Below are 15,569 nucleotides of genomic sequence, written 5' to 3'. Positions count from 1 at the left end.
GCACTTGAATCGTTGACCATCAGCATGGTGGAAGTGCCTGCGGTCTGATAAGACGGAAACATGGGAATATCACCGCATAAATGCACATTAGCACCCGTGTCAATTAACCAATCAGAAGAATGACACACTGAAAGAATAGTGGGAAATATACCATACCCAACATCCTTCATGTCAGTGTCTCCAATGACTACATTAGCGGTCTTGCTGCCTTTTCCAAGATGATGCTTGTCATAGCGATTAGGGCAACTAGTAGCCCAATGATCAGGATCTCCAAACACATGACAAACACCTTTCTTCTTGTCATTCTTCTTCTTGAAGTTCATGTGCTGCACAACCTTGTTCTTCCCATCAAACTTTGCTTTACCATCAAACTTGCCCTTGTTCTTGAACTTTGTGGGGCTGGAAGTTCTTCTTTTGTACCAGATTGGCACTAGATCCTCCCTCAATACCTCGAGCACGTATGTCCTTTGCTCTCGCCTTTTCTTCCACATCAAGAGTACCAATGAGATCCGGAACAGAAAACTCCTACCTCTTATGCTTCAGTAAGCTTGCTCAACCACGGAGCGCTCTTCAGTCATCTCGAGTGCGTCCCACATATCTTTTCCATTATCAATTGACGTATAAGCATCAACTATGTTCTCACCAAGAACACTCAAGAGAGCAGCCTGTTTCAATATTAGATAAAGCATGACTAATATAACGGGGATAAAACTAGTCATGCGATCTAACAGAGGTAAGGTAAGTAACGGCTCGGCTCAGCTGCGCAGCGGAGGAGGAGCGCGCGTGGATGTCCCTCTTGTTTTGGGGAAAGAACCTCCCTTATAAAGAGGTCCAACTCCCTCTAAACTAGCAATGTGGGACTAAACTTCAGTTCCACCTCTTGTCTTGCACAAATGGGCTACATGGGCCTTTAGGATTTATTAGGAATTTCTGAAACTGCTATTGAGCTGGCCCAAAATACACAAAATTCCAGCAGACCAAACGGGAGCGCCGCAATGCTGCCGACTTCCACCTCGCCGTCTGTGACCCCCTGTCCAGCAGATACGTCTTGCTTCCAACCATACCCGAGGACCTCGCCGCCCAGCCGCAGGAGTGCCTTTGGGATTTCCAGGCTGTGCTTGCTCCCAACACCACCGACGAAGGCGAGGAACAGCCCTTCAAGGTGATATGCATAGCAAGATACATGACGAAGCTTGTCCTCTTTGTGCTCCCGTCCACAACCATCCGATGGTCTATGGTCGAGCCTCCCACTTCACCTTCGTTGGAACGCATGTCCTATTTTGACTGCGTGCGCTGCTGCTTCTACTGGACACAGCCTTATGGCTGGAGTGACCATTTGATGGTGTTGGACACGCGCACTTTGAGGTTCTCAACTGTCGACCTTCTCACTGGCTACCATCTGGAGCTCAGCGATCTGCCTGACCAGAGCTTTGGTCATCGTCGCAAATGCCGTTGTGATGGGCCGAGAAGGAGCCCTTGAGATGTTTTCCCTTGTCGGTCAACATGGATCCTTTGCCCTCTACCATACCTCTCTGAAGAATAGTTCGCAGCAGTGGAAGCTAGAGAAGATCACACAGCTTCCTGGGCAGTATCATTCCATTTGCACAATGCGTGCAGCCGAGGGATTCTTGTTCTTCCGAGGCGCTCCAGAAGGTATTCATGTTGGGAATGTGGATTGCTACTCAATGGAGGTCAAGACTTATGATATTACCAAAGTCTGCACAAAGATGGAGAATACCTTCAATCCTAGACGTGCCCTCCCATACTTTAGCTTCCCACCGCTGTTATCGGAACCAACTATCTGATCAACCGGTAAGCCTAATTATTTCAGTTTATGTTGCCATTGGGTGCAGGCTATGCTTGCTCTATTCGCATGGTTATATAGAGAATTAATTATTGTTCTATTGGGCTTGACTACCACGTCAAACTAGCTAGGAGAGGTGGCCAATCGATGGTCTTATAAGCTTATATGAGTACTCTGTATTTTCAAGAGCATAGAGTTCACATGTTATGGTCTGCTATTTTTTATTTATCTTGCTTTACTGCAATAAGATGGCTATAGGATTCTTGGGAAGCACGAATAAGCTTTTGCACAGCAATATGTTCTTAAGCTATATTTTACTCTGTAATTTTGCAGATAGGAAAGATTCCCATTGCATCAACTGCAGTTGCTTCAAAATTCTACTCCCATGGTTATATAGAAAGTTAATTATTGTTCTATTGGGCTTGACTACCTTGTCAAACTAGCTAGGACAAGTAGTCAGTTCATGGTTTGATTCTGCATGCATGTTTTAGCTCTCATGTATGTGATTGAGAATGCTAACTGAAAAGAAAGATTACACACTAGTTTCGACAGCTAGTTTTTATTGCTCCATATCTTAGGAGAGGAAATGGCATTCACGCTTGCATCAGTTGAACGAAGATGTTCAAAACAAGAATGTTGCATAACCTGTAAGTTGATGTTTGAAGGCTCTGAATCTAATATTTGTGAGCACTCCTTATTTACCATGTTCTGTTTCCAAGAACAGATAGGATTCACCTGTTATGGTGTGCCAATTTTTGTGTATATTGCTTCCAAACTGCAAAATGAGCAGCTTGGGAGCCTTCTTCCTAAGTTATGGTGTACTCCGCAGTTTAGCACGTGCCTCCTTCCTAAGAAGTTTGGATAGGGAAATTTCCCATTGCATCAACTTAATTTTTCTGATTAAATACATGTCTGCAGATCTGAGCTTGCTTGCTACTCGTTTTGGTCTTGCTTGGGCGGATGTTCAAGATTGTGCTGATGTGGTTTGATATCTGTATTAGTATGAATGTACTCCCTCCGGTCCTTTTTACTCTGCATATTAGGTTTGTCCAAAGTCAATCTCATCCAACTTTGACCAAGTTTATATAAAAAATTGTAGACATTCACATAACAACACCAATATCATTAGATTCATCTTGGAATATATTTTCATATTATATTTATTAGATATTATAGATGCTAATAATTTTTAATATAAATTTGGTCAAACTTAGTAAAGTTTGACTTTCGACAAATCCAATGTGCAGAGTAAAAAGGACCGGAGGGAGTAAGCAGGATATGATGTCAGCAAGTTGAGTTTGACCAACACTGAGGTCTAAGACTCCGGTTTATATTATGTACTGATGTTTGTGCTGGAAGACTTCGGTTTATGTCCCCCCTTTTATTCCATGTCCTTAGTCTAGATGAACACTGAATGTAAGCAGGATATGCTGTCAGCAAGTTGATGCTTTTATCTGCATGAGTGAATGAATTTGTTATTTCTCTGATTAGGATGCTTCTGATGAGTTCATATGTAACCCCTTGCAGTTTCTGGATGTTTTGTGCAAATGATGGCTAGCAGACAATTTTCAGAGCTTGAGGTTCCTCATAGCAGAGTAATTTTGTGCAAATGATGGCTGGTTGTTGTCAAATTGAGTTGAGAGCATCAGGTCCTCTATCAATATTCTTGGATATTCCAGAAACCTTCCTTTCCATGTTCAAAAGGCTGAAAACAGGAGCCATAAAAAGGCGGTTGATACCAGCTATTCTACTCCTTTCAAGGTTCACAAATCTGCCAGCTGTTCTAAACTTTCCAGGCTTTTCTAGCAACTTTTACAAACTTCTCTATTAGCACTTGGAGCATGTTCTCAGGCTGCTGCCGCCCTCTCCAGCGCCTTGAGCCGGTTAGCCTCCATGCGTGCATTCTGCTCCTCTGTTAGCTTGACTTTGCTTTGCTTGCTGCCACCATCATCACCTCCATCTTGATAATCCTTCGTCCCTCTTGGAGGCACGGGTTCCGCAGCGGATGTGGTTCCAAGTTCCCGTTGTGTGCCATCAATGATAACACCTCATCAGAGGTCCGCAAAAATATTCATACTGACCCACAAAGTCCAGTCTAATGTGCACAGAGTGTACGTAGAGGCGCGTCTTAAATAGATTATAGAGCATTTGCAGCTTCTGTGTTCAATAGATGAATCACATGAAACTCAACTAATCCATGAGATTTAAATGATCATTTTATTGCATGTCGCTTCAATTGTTTCTGGATGAACTCTTTAAGGACAATATCACTCAAGGGCATTGTCCTTGTCTAGCAGTCATGCGCATAAGTTGGTATTCTTACGTAGATAGACGTAGTATAAGTTGGAAACTTATGAATAGTACATGAAAATTTCCGAAGGTATTGTTGTGAGCACATATGAATGCCATGTATTTGCTAGTTCGGTGTAATTTTTTGCTTATCTACTCCTAATCTGGTACCGAAGCAACTAACTTTTCCCAAGTGTAGTTTCTGAATCTAAACTGTCCTATAATCCATTCCTTCCTGTATCAATTGTTTTTCATCAAAATACTGACTAATTATGTTTGTGGCATTGGTGATGGGCATTCCAGAAGGTACCTCTATAATAAGCTTATTTAATGGGGGCCTTTTTCCTCTGTCCATCTTGCTCTGCTTGTATCGATCTATTGTAAGTCTGTCAATGACATATTCATGGCATGGGTATTGCTGTGAAGTGGACAAGCATGATATTTTGTGGATTACCAAAACGAGTTAGTGCTGTCCATTTTATCTATTCCGAATTCTTGTACCAAAGTGATAACTTTTTCCAAGTCGATAAACAACTACGCACCTGTTGCGGCTCATCTAAACTGTCGTACTATTGTAATCCCTTCCTTTTTTGTGTCAGTCGCTTTTCCAAGTTATATATGTTTGTGCCTAGGCAACGGCATTAGTGAAGGTGAAGCATTTGAATGATATATAAGGTGTTTTTTTTTCTAATGGGGTATACATCGCTGGTTGCTATGCCATGGTGACTGAAAAGACCAGTGGGCCTGAAGTTTTTTTATGCTCTTCGTGGGTATTTATCTGAGCTGGTTTACTCTTTCAGACTGTGGTTTTGCTTGATGATTTCTTCTTCTTCTCATGGAATGGAATCATTAACTAGCCCTTAGTGTGATTCATAAGGCGTTCGCCCTATTTTTCCAGGTTCCTTGATATGCTTCTGCACTAGACATTAATAATATTGTTGGTCATTCTGCGTTGCTGGAAGTATTAATTACTGCCACATGATCGAGCCCCGATGATGCTTATGAAGATCGTGTGGTCGTTTATTTATTTATTTATTTATCAGACAGATGTTTAACTCTACTGGAAGTCAAGGTGTGACTTGATGAGACGTTGATGAACTATTTACAATTGAGGGGGGAAAAGGCCCTTGAAAAAGGGAATTTTTTGTTGGAGCTAGCTGTCTTGACAGACCGCAGCCATGCCGCCCGCCTTGGTTCATCGGAGATCGCAGTGGGTAAACTAAGCTCCAAGGAAGAAGATGATTCCGGCATTGGACTATATCTCTGAATGCAACGCTACTTCACACAGATTGATTTCATGTCATCTATAATTCGCCGGCTAGCTACATGAAAGAAATTCCGCTATATGTGTAAAAATGGGAAAAAATTAAAGGGAAAAAAAAGAGGGGCATTGAGAGAATTGAAATCAGGACCTCTCGCACCGTAAGCGAGAATCATACCACTAGACCAAATGCCCTTTGAGTCAGATTTTGTCTTTGGGAGATAATATCACAGGTGGGTCATTTTTGTATTTGTTTTCTACTCCCTCTGTACCGAAATTTTGTAGTTGGGGGAACTTGTACTAGTTTTCACCAACTACAAGTATTTCGGTACGGAGGGAGTATGTTCTTTTGTGGCGCACAAAGCATGGCAATGTATCTTGTTTTGTCTATATCTCATCTTAGTCAACCACAACTAATCAAACATAGCAACCTTTTGATAGATGAATGGATTCTTTCTTTTTCATGTATTTTCTGGCCTCGTTTGTTGGTTAGCCGGTTGGTGGAATACTTTGAAAATCTTAGTAGTATGATAGTTAGTGCAATAGGATTCTAGCATGTTTCATTTTTTATTTTCCCTCCGAGCTTTCTTTGTTCCTTCAGCGATGTGGTTTTTGTGTGACTATTTTTACTTGTTTCCTACAAAATTAGTGTCTTTATGGGCCTGACCGATAGGAGCAAGGCTTGTGTTCGTTCCATTCATTTGCACGGCTTGATGGGCTTAGAAAGTTGTCATTGTGTCGTGCATGAAGCGTACCAGCGTGGCGGACACATTGCAGGGAAACCATTAGCGCGGGTATGATATGTCTCGCTCCCGTCATATGGGGGAACGGTAACGTGCTATCTTGTCCAAGTAAGTAGGTTTAAATTGATGACAAATTTACAGATGGGCACAATTAAGGTCGTGTCAAAGGTCTGCTAGATATTCGATCGCGTTCACAAGTACTAAATACGGCAATCTTCTTTGTACCTGTCACAATAAACTCTTACCAAATCACGGTGATCCCTCCACTATAAATCCACCCCTCCTCCCTCGCCGAAACCAGCAACTTTCTTTTCCTTCACTGGTTTTATCCTCTTGCCAGCAATGGCTCGCAACATGACCCTCCAATACATCCCCCATGACTCGACCCGGCACCATAGATTCAAGAAGCGCCTCAAGGGCCTGATGAAGAAGGCGGACGAACTAGCCATCTTGTGCGATGCTAAGACCTGCGTACTGGTGTACAACGAGGGCAAGGTGGCGCCCAAGGTGTTCCCTTCCCAGGCCGAGGCGGTGGGTATCCTGAAACAATTCAAAAGCATGCCGGAGTTGGGGCAGTGCAAGGAGGTGATGAACCAGCAGGGCTTCATCACCAAGCGCATTAACAAGGTCCGGGACCAGGTCGACAAGACCCGCCGCGAGTGCGAGGACGGCGAGATCAGGTACCTCCTTCACAAAACCATGGATGGGGATCACTCAGGCCTCGTTGGCCACACCATCGAGGAGCTCACCAGAGTTGGCTACAAGGTGGACATGCTTCTCAATAGCATCAGTGAACGCATGGCAAAAATCCATTCACAGGCACCGCCACGAGCTCTATGTGTCACCACTGACATCATTGACATGGGGTCTCCCTTGTTGTATCCGGCACCACCTCAGCAGCAGGAGGGCCTGCCTGACATGGTGAGCTCCGGAGGGGACCTCGACACCCTGGTCTACAGTGGCTATGCCGACGCCAAATTCTCTAGCTGCGATATGATGCAGATGCAGTCCTTTGATATGGGGTTCGGTTCTAGTCCTTTCCCTCCCATGTAAGCCAGGAAGCCAACTACATGGGCCGATCTCATCTCATTTTTATTTAGTTTTGGTGGTTAGGAAGAGACATTCAGTTAATTTCTTGAAATTCTTATATTCGTCTATGAGCTTCATTGTATTCATTGTGTTCTTTGAGCCAAATCAATCATATTTAATTCCAATGTAATCATTGAAATTGTTATTCAGTTGATATCTCTATTGTTTAGTTGGTCGTAAATCTTGAGTTGCACCTTTTTTTGTGTTTGGTGCCTTTTTTTTGGAAAAACTTCCAATCTATTCATCATCAATCATGATTCTACAACAAATACCAGAAATAAAAAGATCACATCCAGATTCGTAAACCACCTAGTGACGACTACAAACACTGAAGCGAGCTGAAGGAACGTTGCTATCATCGTCCCTCCCTCACTGGAGCCGGGCAAAACTTATTGTAGTATAGTAGACAGTCGGGAAATCGTCGGTCAGCACCTTGTTTTCTCAGGCATAGTTGCACCACCTACGTGCTAGACAATTGCTTTTTAATTTCATGCTATTTTTAGTGTATGCTTTTTTGGGAATGAAACAAGTTGAAGATTTGTTCTCCTAGAGCCAGCTAAATGTGATGGATGATTAATATTTGCCTGGATAAATTTTTGTGAATTAGTTACGTTTTGTGACTTAATTACATGGTGACAGCTTGCTACACGCAAACATCAGAAATAGCCATGCTCTATACTGTCCTCTCCTTAGTTGTACGCATGTTCTCTGTGCTTCAGACCATCCTCCGTTGTGCTCTCCTTAGTCAAAGTCATGTTCTCTGTTTTTCAGACCGTCCTTTGTTCTTTAGACCCACAAGAGGACATTTGCTCATCATGACGACATCGTTGTCGATCCAAGGTGACAAGGAGACATGGTGACCTCGCTCGCCTTCATGTTGGTGGTAGCTGAAATCTTGACTCGTTCTCGGTGCGATCCTATGGCTTCCCTGAGGCTCCCAGAGCGCCTATGTCCAGGAGTTTCTACGCATCTCTCCTTTCCATCAGTCCTCATCGTCCTCCTTCAGCATATAAGTTTGAGATTATGAGCTATTTCCATGATGTATTGCGGTGTGAACAAGGTCAATTTTCTCTCTCAAGATTTTCGTAACAGACCTTTTATCGGATTTTCACTGCTTTTTTTTTACAAAAAAGACCAAGGTTACACCAGCACAAGCTAAACAGAATGTAGCAACAAGCCACAGCCGGCAACAAGGCATGCAGGCGCAAAGCTAACTAAGGAGGGAGCACTCGGAAGAAGAAGAAACATAATGACAACCATGGTAAGCACCAAGTACTGTGGAGGAACCTGGGACCCAGCCAGAAGATTAGCAGCCGAGGCATGAATGCGAGAAATGAGGAGCTCCACAACCGCCATGTCGCCATCTTTAATTAGAGATTTCCACTGCTGCAAAAAGATAGAAAAATTGAAGATGCAGTCAACAACTCTGTTAGGGAACACCTGTTCGGTGGTAAATTTATTCTGGATAGTCCATTGGGTTCAACACATGGCAGAGAAACCGAACTAGAACAACCTCTTGGATTGCCCGAAAAGAGACTACGCCTGGGCCTACAGCTTGCCAAAGCTATTTGGGGCCCAGGAGGCGCCCATCCATTCACCACAACAACTCTAGAAAAGCCTGGCCAGAGGACAGCGGAAGAGGATATGGTTAGTGTTTTCCAAACATCCGCAAAGGGAGCAAAATTTTGAGCCAGGCTCATTCCTTTTTTTATCTGACTAGTAAGTGTGCACGTGCAACGCACGTCTATTTGAACTAATAAATGTGTACGTGCAATACACGTCTATTTGGATTAACACACTATACTAAACTTAATACATGATAATTTATTCATAAATTTGCATTTTCCCTATAAAATACACAATCTCTTATTCCCTACTCGTACAAACAATTTGAAATATAGTTTCTCCTTAATCAACATGTCTCCTGTATTAAAAGACCACCCAGTGTTCCCAATGTATAAAACTCAAAATTATTTAGAAGATCTATCATAATTCTCCATATGCACACATTTATGCAAGTATACACATGAAAATGTCACTTAGGACAAGCTAAGGAACCGTTTCAGTGCCAACAAACTCCATTCAAGAATTATTATTATAAGACAAAAGCATTAATACGACAACTTGGAACAGTTACTTGAGTACTACACATTTCTTTAAGGGCTCAACATTCTAAAATTTTGACAATATAAAAAATATCCTCTCAGTTTGTAGTAATAATGATACGAAGATAAATAATTTGGAAATGGTCTTCAACATGCGTAGGCTACCACTTGTAAGAATAACAGTGACAAAAAAAGGCCAACAAATGCCGGTTTAGAAAGAAAAAAATTGCAGACATGCTTCCAATTTTAGCAACTCTAGTGGATAAAACATATCTTACCTCTCAAGTCAGGAAATAGTCAAATGAAAAAATATACTTCTTATAAGTAGTAGAGATGAAGTCATAAGGATCATGATTCAAGATATTCGGAGAAACATGGTTGGTCTCTCTGTATGATGCGAACTCGTCACCTCTACCAAAGTGATCGTGCGTAGTATGTAATGTAGAGTGCAATAATGAAATAAAATACATTCGTCATCATCATAATCAACATGCATTTTTTGCTTCTCATGTATGTGGTCCAAGAGTTATATCAGGAAAACATATTAACTCAACTGTAGATAAGGACGGTATGAAAATGCTCATGTAAAATTACAATTGCCATGTATCTGCTGGACAAATAAATACACTTATGCAAACTTCATGTTTTTTAGTAAAACTTATGCGAATTTTATTTTTTTCACTAAAACTTATGCAAACTTCTGGGTTTTTTCACTTAATTTCATGACTGCAATTAAGGTCTTGGTTCAGCGAATTTGTCTGTGAGTTCACTATGTAGTCGTGAGTTGGCCATGTAATAACCGATAGTAAGTACTTAAAAAAACAGGGATGTCTGTTGCAGGTACGCGAAAATCAGTGAAAAAATAAAGAAAGAAAGAAGGCATTGGTTGCCTGAAACCCAACTGTGTGTGCTCCAGCGCGCCTCTGTTTCTCATTGTCTCATCTCTAGTTCGTGTACTTCTAGATGTGTCACCACCGGTGAGGTAGCGATGACAGTAAATGATGTGAACTGGGACCTGATCTTTCGATGAGAGAGGATAACTACGATTTTGGGTGGGACTTGACCCTCACGATCCGGCTACCAACCGTACAGGAAGAACCGTACACGACTGATATCCACGGCAATCGCTGAACCAACTCCACGGCGTTATCGACCGAGCCAACAGCGCGATCGACCTATCCACGAAGGATTTTTCCTGTAAGCAAATCGAAGAAAATGCAAGAAAATAATAGCCAAGCAATCTCAAAATTGCGAATATGCTAGATGGGATTAATCTCACAAGATGGGGTTCCGATAGGATGTCTTGACGGTCGCACTAGCCGCTACGAGCGAAGACAAATAAAAGTAGCAATAGCTAAACTTCTCTAAACAAAACCCCAGCCTAAACCCTAACCCAGACTAGCTATTTATTAAAGAGCGGCGGCTGCCTTGTGTGTTGGTGCGCGGACGTAGGGCTCGTACAGAGGCCGGATACGATTGCTCGGAAAGACCTGACGTCTGATTTGGTTGACAAGACGTGGCCCAACTTGATGTACAGGCCCACTAATTGATCCTTGTATCACTGGCTCCTTTGCACCGGCTTGTGTACACACATGTGTGTGATTGACGCAAACAAAGCTGCCTCCTCCTTCCTGATGCATGCACGGAGGACTTTGGTTGACTGTGCACTTGTATGCATCATGTAATCTCCAACACAATCTCTCATCTTCATATTTATTTCGCAAATGCCTTCAATAATTCTACAAAAGAAATAAAAACGTGTAGTATTTTTGCCTCTGATAATATAATATAATATTATAGAATTAACAACCAAAATTACCTGAAAAATGTCTCGTGTAATATTTGTAGAAGTATCTATGGTGTCTATGCCCACATCATCCTCCCTTTCTTGAAAACAAAGCCGTCCTCGGCTTTCATTTACCTGAAACACATCATAGAGCAAAGCGAAAATAGATGCAACATATATAGGCCATTTCAAAGGCGTTAGCTCATGAGGGTGAAATAAATTTGTAACATCCTGAGCATGCGGTATGTCTAGTTCAAAAGTTGAGACACTGAACGGAGTTTTTTTAGAATTGATCGCAAGCATACTATGCATAGCATGATCCGTTGATTTAGCTTTTCCATCATTTATTATTTCATGGGGGTCATTGGAAGCAAGTTAATGGTTTTCCTTCAAACACGAGAGTATATGAATTTGTTCTACCATGATGGATAACACTATTATCATATTGCCAAGGTCGACCTAACAATAAAGAACATGCTTGCATAGATACAACATCGCAGTCAACATAATCATGATATGAACCAAGTGTAAAATGAACCCTCACACGACGTGTTACCTTCAACTTACCACAGTCGTTGAACCATTGGATGTAATATGGATGGGGGTGTCTTGTAGTGGTGAGGCAAAGCTTCTCTACCATTTCAATACTCGCCAAATTATTGCAGCTTCCACCATCAATGATCACACGAACAAAATGCCCTTTGACAACAAACTTAGTTTGAAAAAGATTATGGCGTTGAGGCATCTCATCATGCCCCACCTGGGCTCTAAGTACTCGCATGGTTACCAGGCTTGGGTACTGATCTGCCATCTCAGCATTAATATGTATCTCATGCGTGTCATGCTCCTTAGAGTCACCTGCATTATTAGTGGCTAGCATAGCACGTGTATCTTCATCCAAATCACTAGCAGAAGAGTACTCACCATCTCCCCGCACAATGAATGTTCGTTTATTTGGACAGTCCTTCATCAAGTGCCCGCCACCTTTGCATATATGACACTTCATGTCCCTTGTGCGTCCAGACGAAGTGGTGGGTGCTACAGAAATTGCTTTCGAACCCTCGGATGATTGTGGAGCTGATTTTGAACTTGATGAGTGTGCACCATTGTGCAAGATAGGTGGTGTTGACTCAGTAGTGGACGGAACAGTAGGAGAGGGTGTCCATGATGAGCGGCGACCTGCAGAAAAGTTACCTCGTCCCTTGTTGTGTCGTCCTTGTACTTCCCTTTCAGCTTTACAAGCAAAATGAAACAAACGAGTAATAGAATTGTACTCCTTATAGTCCAATATATCCTGAAATATCACGATTCAAACCACCTAAAAATCGAGCCATCATAGCATCTTCGGTTTCAACTAATCCACATCGCACTAAGCCAGTTTGCAATTCTTGATAATAATCCTCTACAGAACTACTACCTTGTTTTAAACGTTGCAATTCATTTAGTTTATCACGAGCATAATATGAAGGAACATAACGTTGTCGCATAACTCGTTTTAAAGCATCCCAAGTAGTAGGTATATTATTTGCATTAATACGACAATATTCACTCCACCACATGGAAGCAAAGTTTGTAAATTCACTAGTGGCTGCCCTAACTCGTTGGTTTTCAGGAATATCATGACATGCAAATGTTTTGTTCAACAGAAAGTTCTCAATCAAGATAGACATCTGGATTATATTTACCATTGAAAGCAGACATAGTAAATTTAATTTTAGCACTAGAGTGGTCATAATCTCGAACATCATACCTGTGTGGACCTCGTGCCATACCTTGACGGTTGAAACGTAGTTGTCGATGAGCACGATCATTATGGTGGTTGACCATTTGGTCGTCTTCTGTGTCACCAGAATAATCCTCATAGTTGTCCCCATGTTGCTCGACGCGGGGAGGAATTTGTTGGTGTTAGTTTATGGTGGCGGCATCAGTGGCAGTAGCTGGGTGTTGTGGATGCCCCATGGGCACACGCCGAGCTCGCGAAGTAGCGGCGCCACCCGTGGAGTTGCGAGGATCCGCGTTGTTGTTGATAGGGGCTGCAGTCCGCAACTCGTCAAGACGTGATAAGATGTCCTTTAGTTGTGTGTTTGCAACACCCTGTGCATCCTCTATGGCCTTGAGCCTCTCTTCGGCCGCAATCTGAGCACCCTCAAGTTGGGCGAGACGCTCGCTGGTGACTTTCACATCCGCGGTGAGGCCCTCAAGTGTTGGTTGATCCTGTGCCATTGTTAGCGAAGGAGGAAAAAACACAATGTATAATCCCTATCAACTAACAGGATGTGGTGGACAAAATTCGCTCACACGCAAACTTAGTATCAAATTCTTAGTTGTTCTTACCAATGCAACAGGTGGTGATCGGCGCGTTGATGTTGGCTTCAAACTACCGATGAAGATTGGATGGAGCGATAACTAGGAATCAGTAGAGCCGGAACCTGTACTTATTGGTAGAAAAAGTGTAGCTTGGCAAAGGTTTCTCAACTCACAATATTAGTGGCACAATTTAGCAAAAAGCAATGCAAGTTGAATAATTGCTCAAACTTCTAACTAGTGTTGGCAGTCGACTAGTAAGAGATAAAATAATCTAATCCCAGATACTAAATCAAATGAGTGGAAGCCGGTGAAAATATGACAGCTCTAAATAGCTAGATATAAGTGAGGTATAAATGGCAGTGTATGAAAACCTAGAGCAGAAAAATGTCCAGCAGATATCACGTATATGAACAAAGTAAAGTTTCTGGACAATAAAAGTTATACCAAAAGATGCTAACCGGCCTGAACTTTTTTGTCTTACTTTTTCTTCTCTGTTTTTTTTCCAAATTTTTTCTTTTTTTTTCTTGCTCTTTCCTTCTTTATTTTTTGCTCTTTCTTCTCTTTTTTTCCTTTGATCAGGCCGGTTACCAACAAGTATACACACGTAACAAGAGGATAACAGGATTAAACCAGAGTGTGCTACTAGAAGCAACCTGATTGTACTACTGGAGATATAGGAGATTAATGAAGTGTCAGATGATGCATAGGTAGGCAACTCCAAACGTTTAACAGTAGTACTGGCTAGCGATGCACAAAGCAGACAGCAGTTAAGCGGCGCCAAGGAGCATAGAGAGCAGCTGCGCACAGGTGGGCGTGTGGGGTCGGCGTAATTTGCTGAGGCGTACACACGATGGCAGATGGATAGACTAATGTGTGATGAAAAACGAGTTGTTGGCAGAAGGCTAGGGTGATGCGCAGGCAGAAAAGATATGAACAGGAAAACTTCTCGGGATGTTCCCTGGCTAGTGGCTGGAGTCTGGGACGTGCGCGCGGCAGCAGCGGAGCAATTTTTAAGGCGGATGGGACATGGTGTACAGGTGCAGTTGGCGCGTGTGCGACAAACACGTAAACTTAGCAGATCAGGTAGACGGTGCGCGGCCGATGGATTGGTGTGGCAGAAAATATGGTGGACAAAAACAAATTCGATTTAGTAGATAATTTGCTCTCGGACTAATCTAGACCAGCACTAGTATTAGATGAATGCAACCAAAAATTCAACTACACAAATACTAGATGCAAAAATTGCTAGAGGCTAAAAAGGTAGGTGCAGCGGATGAATTAATCTAATTTTTTTGGCTTTTTGTGGGTTGTAGGACTAAAATCAATCTAATCTAAGAAAACTGTAAATCTCTCACCGATGAACCTGAAAACTGATACCACTTGATGTGAACTGGGACCTGATCTTTCGATGAGAGAGGATAACTACAATTTTGGGTGGGACTTGATCCTCACGATCCGGCTACCAACCGTTTAGGAAGAACCGTACACGACTGATATCCACGGCAATCGCTGAACCAACTCCACGGTGTTATCGACCGAGCCAACGACGCGATCGACCTATCCACGAAGGATTTTTCCTGCAAGCAAATCGAAGAAAATGCAAGAAAATAATAGCCAAGCAATCTCAAAATTGCGAATATGCTAGATGGGATTAATCTCACAAGATGGGGTTCCGATAGGATGTCTTGACGGTCGCACTAGCCGCTACGAGCGAAGACAAATAAAAGTAGCAATAGCTAAACTTCTCTAAACAAAACCCGAGCCTAAACCCTAACCCAGACTAGCTATTTATTAAAGAGCGGCGGCTGCCTTGTGTGTTGGTGCGCGGACGTAGGGCTCGTACAGAGGCCGGATACGATTGCTCGGAAAGACCTGACGTCTGATTTGGTTGACAAGACGTGGCCCAACTTGATGTACAGGCCCACTAATTGATCCTTGTATCGCTGGCTCCTTTGCACCGGCTCGTGTACACACATGTGTGATTGACGCAAACAAAGCTGCCTCCTCCTTCCTGATGCATGCACGTAGGACTTTGGTTGACTGTGCACTTGTATGCATCATGTAATCTCCAACACAATCTCTCATCTTCATATTTATTTCGCAAATGCCTTCAATAATTCTACAAAAGAAATAAAAACGTGTAGTATTTTTGCCTCTGATAATATAATATAATATTATAGAATTA

General features: G+C 42.4%; 1 protein-coding gene and 1 pseudogene across 1 annotated transcript; both read left to right on the top strand.

Moving 5' to 3' along the window:
* LOC123153957 (uncharacterized) overlaps positions 1-1,898 on the top strand; it is a 32,964-nt pseudogene extending 31,066 nt beyond the window's left edge.
* A 4,541-nt stretch (positions 1,899-6,439) lies between these two features.
* LOC123149989 (agamous-like MADS-box protein AGL80) lies at positions 6,440-7,150 on the top strand. The gene has a single exon (XM_044569785.1). The coding sequence runs from the start codon at positions 6,440-6,442 to the stop codon at positions 7,148-7,150; it is 711 nt and encodes a 236-aa protein (XP_044425720.1).
* Positions 7,151-15,569: the final 8,419 nt, after the last annotated feature.

The sequence above is a fragment of the Triticum aestivum genome, chromosome 7A (genome assembly GCF_018294505.1).
Source record: "Triticum aestivum cultivar Chinese Spring chromosome 7A, IWGSC CS RefSeq v2.1, whole genome shotgun sequence".
Classification (NCBI taxonomy): Eukaryota; Viridiplantae; Streptophyta; class Magnoliopsida; order Poales; family Poaceae; genus Triticum; species Triticum aestivum.
The sequence above is the reverse complement of the archived record's forward strand: the minus strand, read 5'-3'. Positions and strand labels throughout refer to the sequence as shown.

Excerpts from the sequence above, each read along its gene's own strand:
- LOC123149989 (XM_044569785.1), top strand. The coding sequence starts at position 6,440 with ATGGCTCGCAACATGACCCTCCAATACATCCCCCATGACTCGACCCGG.